Source organism: Nothobranchius furzeri, chromosome 16 (genome assembly GCF_043380555.1).
Source record: "Nothobranchius furzeri strain GRZ-AD chromosome 16, NfurGRZ-RIMD1, whole genome shotgun sequence".
NCBI lineage: Eukaryota > Metazoa > Chordata > Actinopteri > Cyprinodontiformes > Nothobranchiidae > Nothobranchius > Nothobranchius furzeri.
Window position 1 is genome coordinate 1,414,616 of NC_091756.1, and position 12,913 is coordinate 1,427,528.

General features: G+C 45.5%; 1 protein-coding gene across 5 annotated transcripts in view; it reads right to left on the reverse strand.

The window, feature by feature from the left end:
* The window catches only part of tmem94 (transmembrane protein 94), a 95,723-nt gene extending 83,035 nt beyond the window's left edge, over positions 1-12,688 (reverse strand). The window contains exon 1 of one of the 5 annotated variants that reach the window (XM_054736381.2): positions 12,556-12,688. Coding sequence is in view for 1 of the 5 variants with exons in the window: in XM_054736383.2 (XP_054592358.2) it covers positions 12,359-12,376 (18 nt within the window). In the remaining 4 variants the exon portion in view is untranslated. Of the gene's footprint in view, positions 1-12,358; positions 12,496-12,555 lie in introns of those variants that run through there. The other 4 variants (XM_054736384.2, XM_054736378.2, XM_054736380.2 and 1 more) reach the window with 4 other exon arrangements.
* Between the last annotated feature and the right edge of the window lie 225 nt (positions 12,689-12,913).

Consider the following 12,913-nt stretch of genomic DNA (forward strand, 5'->3'; position numbering starts at 1 on the left):
TTATTCTTCTATTACTTTTATTTGTCTATTCGTTTTATTATTATTGTCAGGAAGCTCTGTTTCATGGTTGTGAGAAAACTGTTGAGGCAATGGAATGTTTTCACGTTTGATACAGGAAAGTGAAACTCACCCACTGATCCTCAGAAACCATCTGTTGCTTTTTACTCCTCTTTTTCTTTTCTATGAGTGTGAAGAGAAGATGTTTTTGAAACAGGGAATGCCCGTTATCTGGGTAACCCAAATTTTAATAAAGACTGCCGAGGAGAGGCAGCAAACAGAGACCTATGCTGATGAACTCTGTGTGGATTTTCTCCTTGCAAGTCAAACATTAACTCTATCTGCCTGACCTGATTTTGCTCTGTTATTTTTCTAACAAAGGTGTTTTAGCGGGGACAACTGTCAGTGCTACACAATAACACCACAGAGTATGTGAAAAGTACACATTTAGTATGTTAACTGCAAAGCCAATGGACATAGCTGGGCCAAAAACGATCAAAATTATCTTTCACACAAAAGTATGCGTTATTAACCCGCAAAAGATGTATATTTACTATAACTTACTAACATAACATCTATGATAGCTTCCAGTCAGGTTTTTGCAGAGCTCATTCTACTGAAACAGCTCTTCTCAAGAGTCTCTAATACACTTCTGACCCACAGTGATGCATGGGACTGTTCTGTTCTGGTTCTGCGTATGTGGATGCAAGAAAACTGTCACTAATGAAGAAAGATCAGTGGCTGTCATAGCTTCATTCAGCAAGAGCCCACAGCGTAGCACTCGCCGCATGTCAGTGGAGAGTGGCATTAGTCGAACATCCATTTGGCAGATATTAGCTACTCATCAGACGTGAAACCATCCACCAGAAGCTACCTGGGAAGTATCTTCTGACCAGTCGTGCATATGAGGAGGGTGTCTACAACCTTCAGATACATCAGAAGTCCACGCACTCGCTCCGAGAGACAGCTTTACCTGCAGACCGGATCTCCAGAGCTTCCATGATCCAGGGTGTGTAGACTAAACAATGGTGTCACAGTGGTTGGTATTAATCTGATGACTTGTTAACATACATCCAACAAACAGCAAGATGTATTTGATAAACCAGACATCATACCTTTCTCTATGGGCTGCTACCTTACCATGGTGGAGGGATTTGAATGTCCCAATGATCCCCGGAGCTAAGTTGCCTGAGGCTTTATGCCTCTGGTAGGGTCACCCATGGCAAACAGGTCCTAGGTGAGGGATCAGACAAAGAGCAGCCCGGAGACCTCTTACGATGAATTATATAAATGGAAACAGTGTTCCCTCGCCTGGACGTGGATCACCGGGGCCACCCTTAGGAGCCAGGCCTGGAGGTGGGGCACGCTGGCGAGCGTCTGGTGGCCGGGCTTTCATCCATGGAGCCCAGCCGGGCACAGCCCGAAGAGGAAACACGTGCCCCCCTTCCAATGGGCTCACCACTCGTGGGAGGGGCCAAAGGGGTCAGGTGCAGTGTGTGACGGGTGGTAGCTGAGGGCGGGGACCATGGCGGTCTGATCCTCGGCTAAAGAAGCTGGCTCTTGGCACATGGAATGTCACCTCTCTGGTGGGGAAGGAGCCTGAGTTGGTGTGTGAGGTTGAGAGGTTCCGACTAGATATAGTCAGACTCACCTCAACGCATGGCTCTGGCTCTGGAACCAGTTTCCTTGAGAGCAGTTAGGCTTTCTACCACTCTGGAGTTGCTCCCACTGAGAGGCGCCGAGCAGGGGTGGGCATACTAGTTGCCCTCCATCTTGGTGCCTGTACGTTGGGGTTTACCTCAGTGAATGAGAGGGTAGCCTCCCTCTGCCTGTGTGGGGGGACGGGTTCTGACTGTGGTCTGTGCTTATGAAACAAACTACAGTTCAGACTACCCACCCTTTATGGAGACCTTGGAGGGGGTATTGGACAGCGCTTCATCCGTTGACTCCCTCGTTCTGCTGGGGGACTTTAACGCTCACGTGGGCAATGACAGTGAGACCTGGAGAGGTGTGGTTGTGAGGAACGGCCCCCCGATCTGAATTCGAGTGGTGCTTTGTTATTGGACTTCTGTGCCAGTCATGGATTGTCCATAATGAACACCATGTTCAGACATAAAGGTGTCCATATGTGCTCTTGGCACCAGGATACCCTAGGATCATCAACTTTGTTGTCGTTTCATCTGACCTGCAACCGCATGTCTTGGACACTCGGGTGAAGAGAGGGGCGGAGCTGTCAACTGACCACTACCTGGTGGTGAGTTGGCTCAGATGGTGGTGGTGGTGGGGGGGGGGGGAGATGCCGGTCAGACCAGGCAGGCCCAAACGTATCTCGAGGGTCTGCTGGGAACATCTGGCAGAGTCTCCTGTCAGAAGGAGGTTAAATTCCCACCTCCGACAGAACTTCCAAAATGTTCCGGGAGAGGCTGGGGACATGGAGTCTGAACGAACCCTGTTCCGTGCCTCCACTGTTGAGGCAGCCGACCGGAGCTGTGGTCGCAGGATCGTCAGTGCCTGCCGTGGTGGCAACCCCCGAACCCGCTGGTGGACACCGGCAGTTAGGGATGCTGTCAAGCTGAAGAAAGAGTCCTATCAGGTCTTTTAGGCCTGTGGGACTCCAGAGGCAGCTGACGGGTAACGGCAGTCCAAGCGGAACACGGCTCGAGTGGACGCCGAGGAAACTCGGTGAGACCATGGAGCAAGACTTCCGTACGGCTTCGAGGAGATTCTGGTCCACCATCCGGCTCCTCAGGGGGGAAAGCAGTGCGCTACCAACACTATCTATAGTGGGGATGGTGTGCTGCTGACCTCTGCTCAGGACGTTGTGGACCGGTGGGCAGAATACTTCGAAGACCTCCTCAATCCTACCAACACGTCTTCCAGTGAGGAAGCAGAGTCTGGGGACTTTCAGTTGGTCTCTCAAATCTCTCATGCTGAGGTCACTGAGGTAGTTATAAAGCTCCTCTGTGGCAAGGCTCCAGGGGTGGATGAGATCCGCCTGGAGTTCCTTAAGGACTCTGGATGTTGTGGGGCTGTGTTGGCTGACGCAGCTCTGCAATATTGCGTGGACATCGGGGCAGTCCCACTGGACTGGCAGACCAGGGTGGTGGTTCCCTTATTTAAAAAGGGGGACCGCAGGGTGTGTTCCAACTACAGGGGGATCACACTCCTGAGCCTTCCTGGTAAGGTCTATTCAGGGGTCTTGGAGAGGAGGGTCCGTCAGATTGTTGAACCTCAGATTCAGGAGGAGCAATGTGGTTTTGGTCCTGGCCGTGGAACACTGGACCAGCTCTAAACCCTTAGGGGGATACTGGAGGGTTCGTGGGAATTTGCCCAACCAGTCTACATGTGTTTTGTGGATTTGGAGAAGACGTTTGACCGCCTTTCTCGGGGGGGGGGGGGGGGGGGGTACCAGGCCCTCTGATACAGGCTGTTAGGTCCCTGTATGACCGGTGTCAGAGCTTGGTCCGCATTGCCGGCAGTAAGTCGGGCTCGCTCCCAGTGAGAGTTGGACTTCACCAAGGCTGCCCTTTGTCACCGATTCTGTTCATAACCTTTATGGACAGGATTTCTAGGCGCAGCCAAGGTGTGAAGGACATCCATTTTGGTGGCCTGAGGATCAGGTCTCTGCTTTTTGCAGATGATGATTCTGGCTTCATCAGAGCGTGATCTTCAGCCTTCGGTGGAGCGGTTCGCAGCTGAGTTTGAAGCAGCTGGGATGAGAATCAGCTCCTCTAAATCTGAGACCATGGTCTTGATTTGGAAAAGGGTAGAATGCCTTCTCCAGGTCAGGGATGAGGTCCTGCCCCAAGTGGAGGAGTTTAAGTATCTCGGGGTCTTGTTCAAAAGTGAGGGAAAACTGGAGCGTGAGATCGATAGGCGGATTGGTGCTTAGGGTTGGGCATTGTTTGATTTTGAATGATTCCGATTTTAATTCCTCGTTTCGATTCCGGTTCCTATCGATTCTCGATCCAGATTCTTTCAAGACATGACATGTTTTACATGAGCCAGATAACCACAGGTCCTAATTGTTGAAAAAATCTTAACTTCAACATGAATTTTATTTCTATGAACAATAACATCTCCTTCATTTAGACAAAAACATGTTTTGGAGAGAAAAAGAAAAAGACCTGCAGCACAACCAGTGCGTTTGTTTCTGACCACAACCAAAGTCTGGAAGAAGCCTCTGGGATGAGAGGCTAAATGTCTCCAACATATCCAGAAATGTCCAGCTGTTTTCCTGCCTGCAGCAGCTGTTCAGTCAGAACAGAAAGTGAAACTTAAAACGTAGCTGCTGTCAGTAAGAATCTAACAGATTTTAAACATTAAAACTCTCAACAAAAATAGTTCTAAAAGGAAATAAAATGTTATTTATTATTATGATTATTTATTGTGGCAGAAGCGGGTGTGGCGCACCACAGAGAAGCTTCTCTAGCATGATGACTTTAATTCTACAGGTTACTGTTCAGCCTTCTGACGCTCGCGCGGCTGCGTCTGACTGCTGACGCTCCGTGTGTGTTTTATTTCTGCAGTGAGACAAACTCACCTCATACCGTCCTGAGTTTGTTCTTTAAAGCTTCTATTAAATCCACCGTGTTGACGTATTTTAACACGTTTCCTCTATGGCGAATTTTTCGCTGCAGGAGGTAAAATTTACATTACGGATTAAAAGTCCTGCAGACGCGTTTGTTTACATCTGGCCACTGCGTGCCAAGTGGGGGGAGGGGGGACTCGGTGCTGCACACAGACAGCTGGTGTGAACAGCTCTGAAAAGCATTGATGACAATTTGCAGATCACGTTTATTTTTCACGGAGATCGCCCGCAGATTCCTCTTCCGCCGGCATTCTAGGAACCAAAACTAGGAATTGAAAAAAAAAACTTTGAACGATTCCGGGAAAAACTAACAGTTGGAACCGATTCCAATTGATGCTCAATGCCCAACCCTGCATCTGTAGTGATGCGGGCGTTGTACCGGTCTGTCGGAGAGAGAGCCGAGTCAGAAGGCGAAGCTCTCGATTTACCGGTCGATCTACGTTCCTACCCTCACCTATGGTCATGAGCTTTAGGTGGTGACTAGGGTTGTCACAATGTGAAAATTTAACCTCACGGTTATTGTGACCAAAATTATCACGGTTTTCGGTATTTTGCAATTGTGTTGTTTATTTGTTTACATTTTTCCCCTTTAGTCTTTAAAATACCAATATTTGCCCATAACTTCTTATTTTATGTCTGTTTGATGTCATCATTTTAAAAACATTAGACCAGATGATACTCAGTACTCAAGTAGCCTTCTAATCAGATACTTTTTTACCCTTACTTGAGTAATAAACCCTATATCAGGAAAATATTGTCCTCGGTTTGTGTTCTTCCAGTGAGCTTTGCAGATGTGGGAAAATGTCATCAGGCAGTAATCGTTGTTAAATTCATAATTATTCTCGGAGAGAGACCAACTCTTATCTGCCCCTGGGAGCCCCGTAATGCATAGCGTCATTTCAACATGGCGGTGTCCGTGACACGGTTTATATGCAGGTAGCGGCGCTGCGGCTGCTTTATATAGCGACTCGTTGCATTCTCCCTCAACCCAAATCCTCGGATCACGCATTTTAGCTAAAACGCTAACGTTAGCTTGCCTTGCGTTGACTGTAGAGTTGTGGGTGATGGTCACGCAGATGTGTCATGAGATTTGAAGCGTTGCTGCCTTTCACAGACACTTTTTCTGCACGTGCTGCAAACAGGATAGCCGTCTTCTATCAACTGTCCCTCGGCATTCTTCAAATATCCAAAAGATGCCCGTACTTCCCACTTTGTCTTCTTTGAGGGATAATAAATGTCCTGAGTGCTGCCGTCTCCTCCTTTGGCCGTTATTTCAGCTTTAGCTTCAAGAAAGTTTTGGTTGTAAAAACAAAATGTGCATGTGCCGCCGGCAACTTCAGCAGATGATACGGTGGCTGGTAAGGGTCACCGCGCCTACACCGCAGCCACGGTAATCCACAGAGATAATATTTTTTTTAAAAACAAGACGGTTTTTATTATTGTCAACTTTTTTACCGGGGTTTACCGCTACACTGGTTACCGTGACAACCCTAGTAGTGACCAAAAGAACGAGATTGCAGATACAAGCGGCCGAAATGAGTTTTCTCAGCAGAGTGGCTGGGCTCTCCCTTAGAGATAGGGTGAGAAGCTCAGTCATCCGGGAGGGGCTTGGAGTAGACCCGCTGCTCCTCCACATCGAGCGGAGCCAGTTGAGGTGGCTCAGACATCTGGTCAGGATGCCTCCTGGACGCCTCCCTGGTGAGGTTTACCGGGTCCAACCAGGAGGAGACCTAAAGGTAGACCCAGGACACGGTGGAGGGACTATGTCTCTCACCTGGCCAGGGAACGCCTTGGGATTCCCCCGGAGGAGCTGGCCCAAGTGGCTGGGGAGAGGGAAGTCTGGGCCTCTCAACTTAGCCTACTGCCCCCACGACCTGACTCCGGATAAGTGGACGGAAATGGATGGATGGATGGATATGGATGGATGGATATGGATGGATGGATGGATGTGGACGGAAATGGATGGATGGATGGATGGATGGATGGATGGACGGACGGACGGACGGATGGATGGATGGATGGATGGATGGATCACACCTTTCTGAGTCATTTAGAAAACTCAAACACACCAGGCCATATTTCAACAGAGTTCAATCATTGTCTCATTTAACATCACTGTACCACCATTTATAATCATTAGCCTTTCATCATCATTAATATAGTAATAAATAGATTTTTATAAACTATATTTTTTGTCTCTGAGTCAAATTATCATAAAGTGTTTCCCTGGATTAACCAAAGTACCAAGTTTCATCATCTATCCAATATTAAAGGATCAATAGTATTGATAATCCATATTTTTATGGATTATTACATTTTAATGGATACCTTTATAATCTATTGATAATGTATTAAAAGTAACCACCAAAGTTACCAAAGTAACCAAAGTAAAAGTATGGTTACAAGGGTACAAATTACTATTGAGCTAAGGGGAACCTGGTCCTGGTTCTCCTGAAAAGATGACGTGTCCCCTGAAGGACACACTTAGAAGCAGCCTGAAAACAGATCCAGTCTTCACCGATATTATGTTATTTACACGGACTTGGCGCAGCGGGGATTCTGTTGAGCTCGGACGCAGAGAGCGGCAGTGCTGACTATTCATGCGCTCCAGGCATCCTGCACACAGCCACAGCAACATTTTCAAAGTGGGACACCCAAAACATTTATAATTCACACATGATCGTTCATGTTCTACATGGTCTTTTATGTCTTTTATTCACGCCTGATGCATACCGACGCGCTCTGCCGCTGACGCTCATCTCCCGTGGTCCGATGCGTCACTGGTGCAGACGGACAGCGCACGCCGCTGTTTTTGAGGTCAGCAGATCCATTTGATCTACTAAGTAAGTCATGACGTGAAACAGGAGGAAGCAGAAAGCAGTTGGTGGAGGACTGAGAGGAGAAGCAGGAAGGTCAGAGACAGGCTCGACAGGAAAATAAAGGCCAAGTTCTTGAAAAATGAAATGTAGGAAGATTTATCCACTACACGTTTGTACCTTTATAAAGCAATCATTTATTAGCATGTAATAATTATGTATTTGATATCATTCAGATCACCCTCAAAGCTCAGCCCCACATCCAGGGACGTATCAAGGCTTTTGGGGGCCGGGGCAAAATAGACCCCTGCCAGTTGACGTGCTGTTTGTTTTATATTTGCAATAAAGTTCAAAAGTGAAGAATTTGTGTTATTCATTACTTATCTTGTAAACTTGTAAGTCGCTTTGGACAAAAGTGTCTGCTAAATACATAAACATAAACACATAAACATTACTTGATTGTTCAAGCTACCTCACAGAAGTGACCCGTTTGTTAAAAGGAAGCCCGGCCATGAGGACGTGTGTGCCCTAATAAGCCACATGTTTTCTGTTGTACCAAACTATGTTGTAACAAACACACAAACTATTGGTGTTTATTTATCAGGGTATATACAGCAATCCTTAAGTAAAATTTACTACCTTTTAATACTTTTTTTTACTACCTTCAGAATTTTTTTAAAACCATCACAACACTAAATTGCAAGTGTTAATCAGCGACCTATTTACACATATTTGAACATATATAACATACAAAAAGAATAGACTTAGAGACTCACTGATGTTGACAACGTATTGCACATATTTATTTACTTAGAAAATAAGCCAGGCACTTCTTTTCAGCGGTTCAGACAGTTGACCACGAGGCCTGAAATGATGCACAACGACCACTGAATATGACGTCATCATTATGTGACCGGATATGCTAAAGTAGGGCTGCTCGATTATGGCAAAAACAATAATCACGATTATTGTGACTGAAATTGAGATCTCGATTATTTAAGACGATGTTTCAATTTATGTAGATTTTTATTTTTTTATTTTTATTCAGTCATAAAACTGCTCAGGGCACAATCAGGGCAAAAATAAACAAGAAACAAGATGATCACTAAAATAACTCCTGGTTCCCAGTATAAAAAGACCAATATACTTATAGCTCATAGTTTATGACCCAAGGGCTATAGACCTTGGTTTAACTCATGTAAGTCTAACCAGCACAGACCCAAATACCAATATCTTGCAAATACTGACAGCAAGAATTATACAGTGGCATTTATAACAAATACATGCAAATAAATTGATGTTCACTAAATGTTGCATAGCATTTATTGAGTCATGTCAAGGTGCTGTAGGAGAGTGCACTAGCACCGTGTCCTCAGAGAGATTAGTTATTAGTTATTAGCGTGAGGAACTTATTTCTACCTTATTTATAAACTATTTATTTACAAGTCGTCCATCAGTTAATGTAATAATTGTCCCAACCACAGCTGCACCCCCCAACCCGGTCTCACAGCAATCAGGGGCAAGCTGCACGTGTGTTTAGCGCGCCGCACGCGCACATTTAGCCGTTTTTAGCGGCTCAGGAGTCCGCAGGTGCGGTGTGTGTGTCACTCACTCTGGTTACTCCAACAGGGAGCCGACTCTGAGAGCTGTCTTTAGCGACCGACACATCACTACATCATTCCCTTTCCTAATGTCCTGAAGAACGGTCCGGAGCGCAGGCGGAGTGTTTAGCTAACCTGCAGGAAATGTCGACGACAGTTATCCAGAAAGTAGCTAAGGGTTACCAGAGATGTTTCTGAGGTGTTCGCTAGGTACTTTTAAGATTTAAAAAGTCAAGAAGGGGGTCTGAGAAGCTGCTAGAAATAGCGTCAAAGTCGCCAAGTTGGCAACACTGTGGAGGAGCGCTTCATTTGTAACTCAGGGCAGCGCAAGTGGGAGGAGCAAATAATCGGCTTGTTTTGTTTTTATAATCGTTCAAAACATTTCATTCGCAATATATTTCTATGTCGATGTTCAGAATACGACACCTGATAGTCTGAAAAAATAATACCTAATTTGGAAAAAATAATACCTCTGAGACCAAATTTAACACTTTTAATGGCCTTAAATTTGACTATTTTTATTTATCACTTTTTAATACTTGTTAAAACCCCGCGGACACCCTGTTTATAAATCTATAATATTTAGTATGTTTCTGACATACGTAGGACGCCATGTTTTCCGCACCAATGCACTCTGGGGGCAATGACGTATATTGGTTGTACTTGGAGGAATAGCTATTGACGCTAGTGTTTGTTTACGCGCTCACCGTATTAATAATGAAGTAAAATGCCACATTGTGCTGCTTTTGGATGTAATTTCCAGTCAGAGGGCAACAAGGGGAGTGATGTGAGTTTACAGCTTTCCCACTGGCAACAAGAGGAGAAAGCAGCGGGAAGATGCCTTTGGACGGAGGTCCGCGGCTGTTTTCCCAGCATTTTTCTCCTGATGCGTTTGAGGCTCATAGTCGACCACTACTACTTCAAGAGCTCACCAGAGCGGCTGGGTATAAGAGAAGGCAGAAACTAAATGCTTTACCGATAATTTTCCCACACAAGGAGCCTAAACGCCCTCAGAGAGACGAGAGACGCTGTCCTGAGCCGACAACCCGCTCCTGCAGCTGCCGCTTCTGTCACATTCAGCGAACCATCGGACACGCCACTCGTCACGGATGAAGCTTAACGTTCACCTCTCCTGTCAGTAAAACAAGCAGGAAGTGTAGCAACACAGTGTTGTCCACATATATCATATCTGCAACAATGATTAAAGTGGTTTCACTGAATATCCTGATTATCTATGAAGCACACGACAGCTCTGGATGCTAAAATTCTCCTAAATCATTCATCAATGAATAAGTTCGATCACACGATATTTACCGTTAACTTCTGCTGACAAAAATGTGAGCACTCTCCCTCTCGGTTACCATGGAGACGCATTTGCCACGCACGCACCACCGGTTTTGTCCTGGTTTTGTCCTGCTCTCGCTTCATCCCGCCCTTCCTGCTCTTCATGTTGATGCTGGTTTTGTGAAACATGCTCAGTGATGTCATCATTAACGTTTCACTCTGGTTCAAAGTGAAAAGGCTGAACAGATGACATGTTGATGCCGCTGAACAGTCCCTACAGGGTCCCAAAGCCGGCTGGTGCAACCGAGGTACAACCATATGACGTCACTACCCAGAGTGCATTGCGGCGCTAACAACAATGGCGACCTACGAGTTAAACTATTTTTAACTAATTTTATTTAAATGAAGACCATTTTAACATAAATGACACTAACATTTATCTTTTAAGAACCACAAGATTTTGTAACCTGGGTTCCTTTTAAGAGAGTTGTTACATGTTAAAATTAAGTCAATAGGGCATTGTGATCACACGTGATTACGCATAGCATTCTGGGATGTGTGCGCCCATGTTGGAAGCTTGACGAGCGTAAACAAACCGTGAAACAAACAGCACTGTTGCAGAAAAGAAGCAGATTTGGGTGAAAGAAAGTGTTAAACCACGTTATAAAATCCCAAAAGGATGTGGAATATACAGGGATACGTTATATAAGGACACGGGGACCGGCATGTGGACACAATAAGTTATAAATGGTTTTGATCCACATGAAAGACCCAAGACCGGAGCACCGATGACGTATCGTTGTCACTGCAGTTCTGCATAACGGACATTTTCAGCTTTCTTGTTTGTGGTGAGCGGATGTAAACGTCCGGGAGAGAGGTAAACGTTTTGGTTTATCTAGTAAAACAATCAAAATTGTCATGCTACAGAATAAGTGTAGCAGGAGAAGTTGTGTTGGGTGTCAGCGCGCCTGCATTAGTTCACCGGTGTGTGTGTGTGTGTGTGTCACGGTCGAAGGAAAGAAACGACGTATAAAAATATACAACATCTGTAACTTACTAGAATGAAAATATTGCAGAAGGTGATGTTTGGTTGGCTTACGGCAGCGATCCAAGTGAGCCAACGAGACTTTGTTAAGCTAGATGCTTGTTCTCCTGGTTTTGCCTCTAAACGGTGAAAAGTTAGCTTGTTTTCCACCTTCATTCTCCTGGTGATCACGTGTGTTAGCCCACAACGCAGCAATGATTTACTAGAGTTGTGTAATATAACCGATCAACTGAATAATAGATTAATTTAAGGTGCAAAAACGAGACTGAGCGCTGTTTACCGTAGCAACAAGCAAGGACTCACGCCTCCAACGACTGCGTCGGTGATGACGGCACCATCACAAGTCCTATTAAATCAAAAATAAGGAACATTCTGGATCTGTTTCCTCGCTTCTTTATTCTTTTTCATGTATCGAAAGTATCAGATTGGGACTCAGTATCGGTGCATTCCCATACACAACACACCAGCTATCCCATCATGCAATGCGCGTCAGCACCTGAAACGTCATCTGACAAAGACCATTGGTCAAGTGGTTGCTAGGAGATGATACTCCCGAGGTTTGAGCAGAAGGGACGGAGTTGAGAACAGTCTTGATCCGTGCAGTTTTCACGTGTGAAGAAAGGATGTCAAACCCGGACGCAGAAGCAACGATCTGAGGGAGAACAGGGAATATCTGACACAGAGCAGACATTTTAAATCCCGCTGTCAAATGTAAGCTCTTGCTTTTTGTCAGCTTAATTCTTCCATATTTGTGCTTTACTAACTCACAAAGACTGCTACGTGTGTGGTCCATGCTCCAGAAGAGACAGCATGGCGTTTGCTGTCATGTAATCAAACCCCATCAATCGGCTGTAAACTTTCGTTAGAAAAACATCCAGTCAACATCTTAGAGACAAGCCTCTCCTACCGCCGTCCACCGCAGCTGAACCGGGACCCGGACCGGGCTCTGCCGTTGTGGCTAACACCTCCCAGTCAACAAACAGAAGATGCTAACGCCAAACTTCTGCTGAAGGTAAAGACTCACCCTGGGTTCTCTGCTCATATCCGTACCAGTTACAGTCCTCTTCTAAACACTGATGTACTTTTCTCCTTCACAGGAAGAGCAGCAGCCATATTGGAGAGCTTTCTACTCGCGCAAGCGCAGACCTCACTAGCTGAAGTTGGAAAGCTATTCACAGATTCGACTCAATAACTTCTGATCAGAATGGAAACATGGCATACCTCTTTGGTGACCTAGTGAGGTCGTCGAAAAGTTACACTCTCATTTCATCAAAACAAACCGCTTGCTTCGGCTTGTCACGTCATTTGGAATCGTAGGATGTCCAAGGAAGATCCCGCCTTTCTTGCCTCTGATTGGCTAGAGGGGCTCTCCTACGATTGGCTGTTTGATGTAGCAGCAAACCGTTTTCTGTCCTCCTGCCACCAGAACAGCTGTTTGGGGAGTTTTGTAAAGAAATTATGAACTTAGCTACTAGGATAACCATTCTGTCCTCTTTTGCAAAATACATTATTTTCAGTTTTTTATTAAAAACACGAAAAATGTAAAAAGTGAATTCATAACAAATCTTGTTGCATTTAT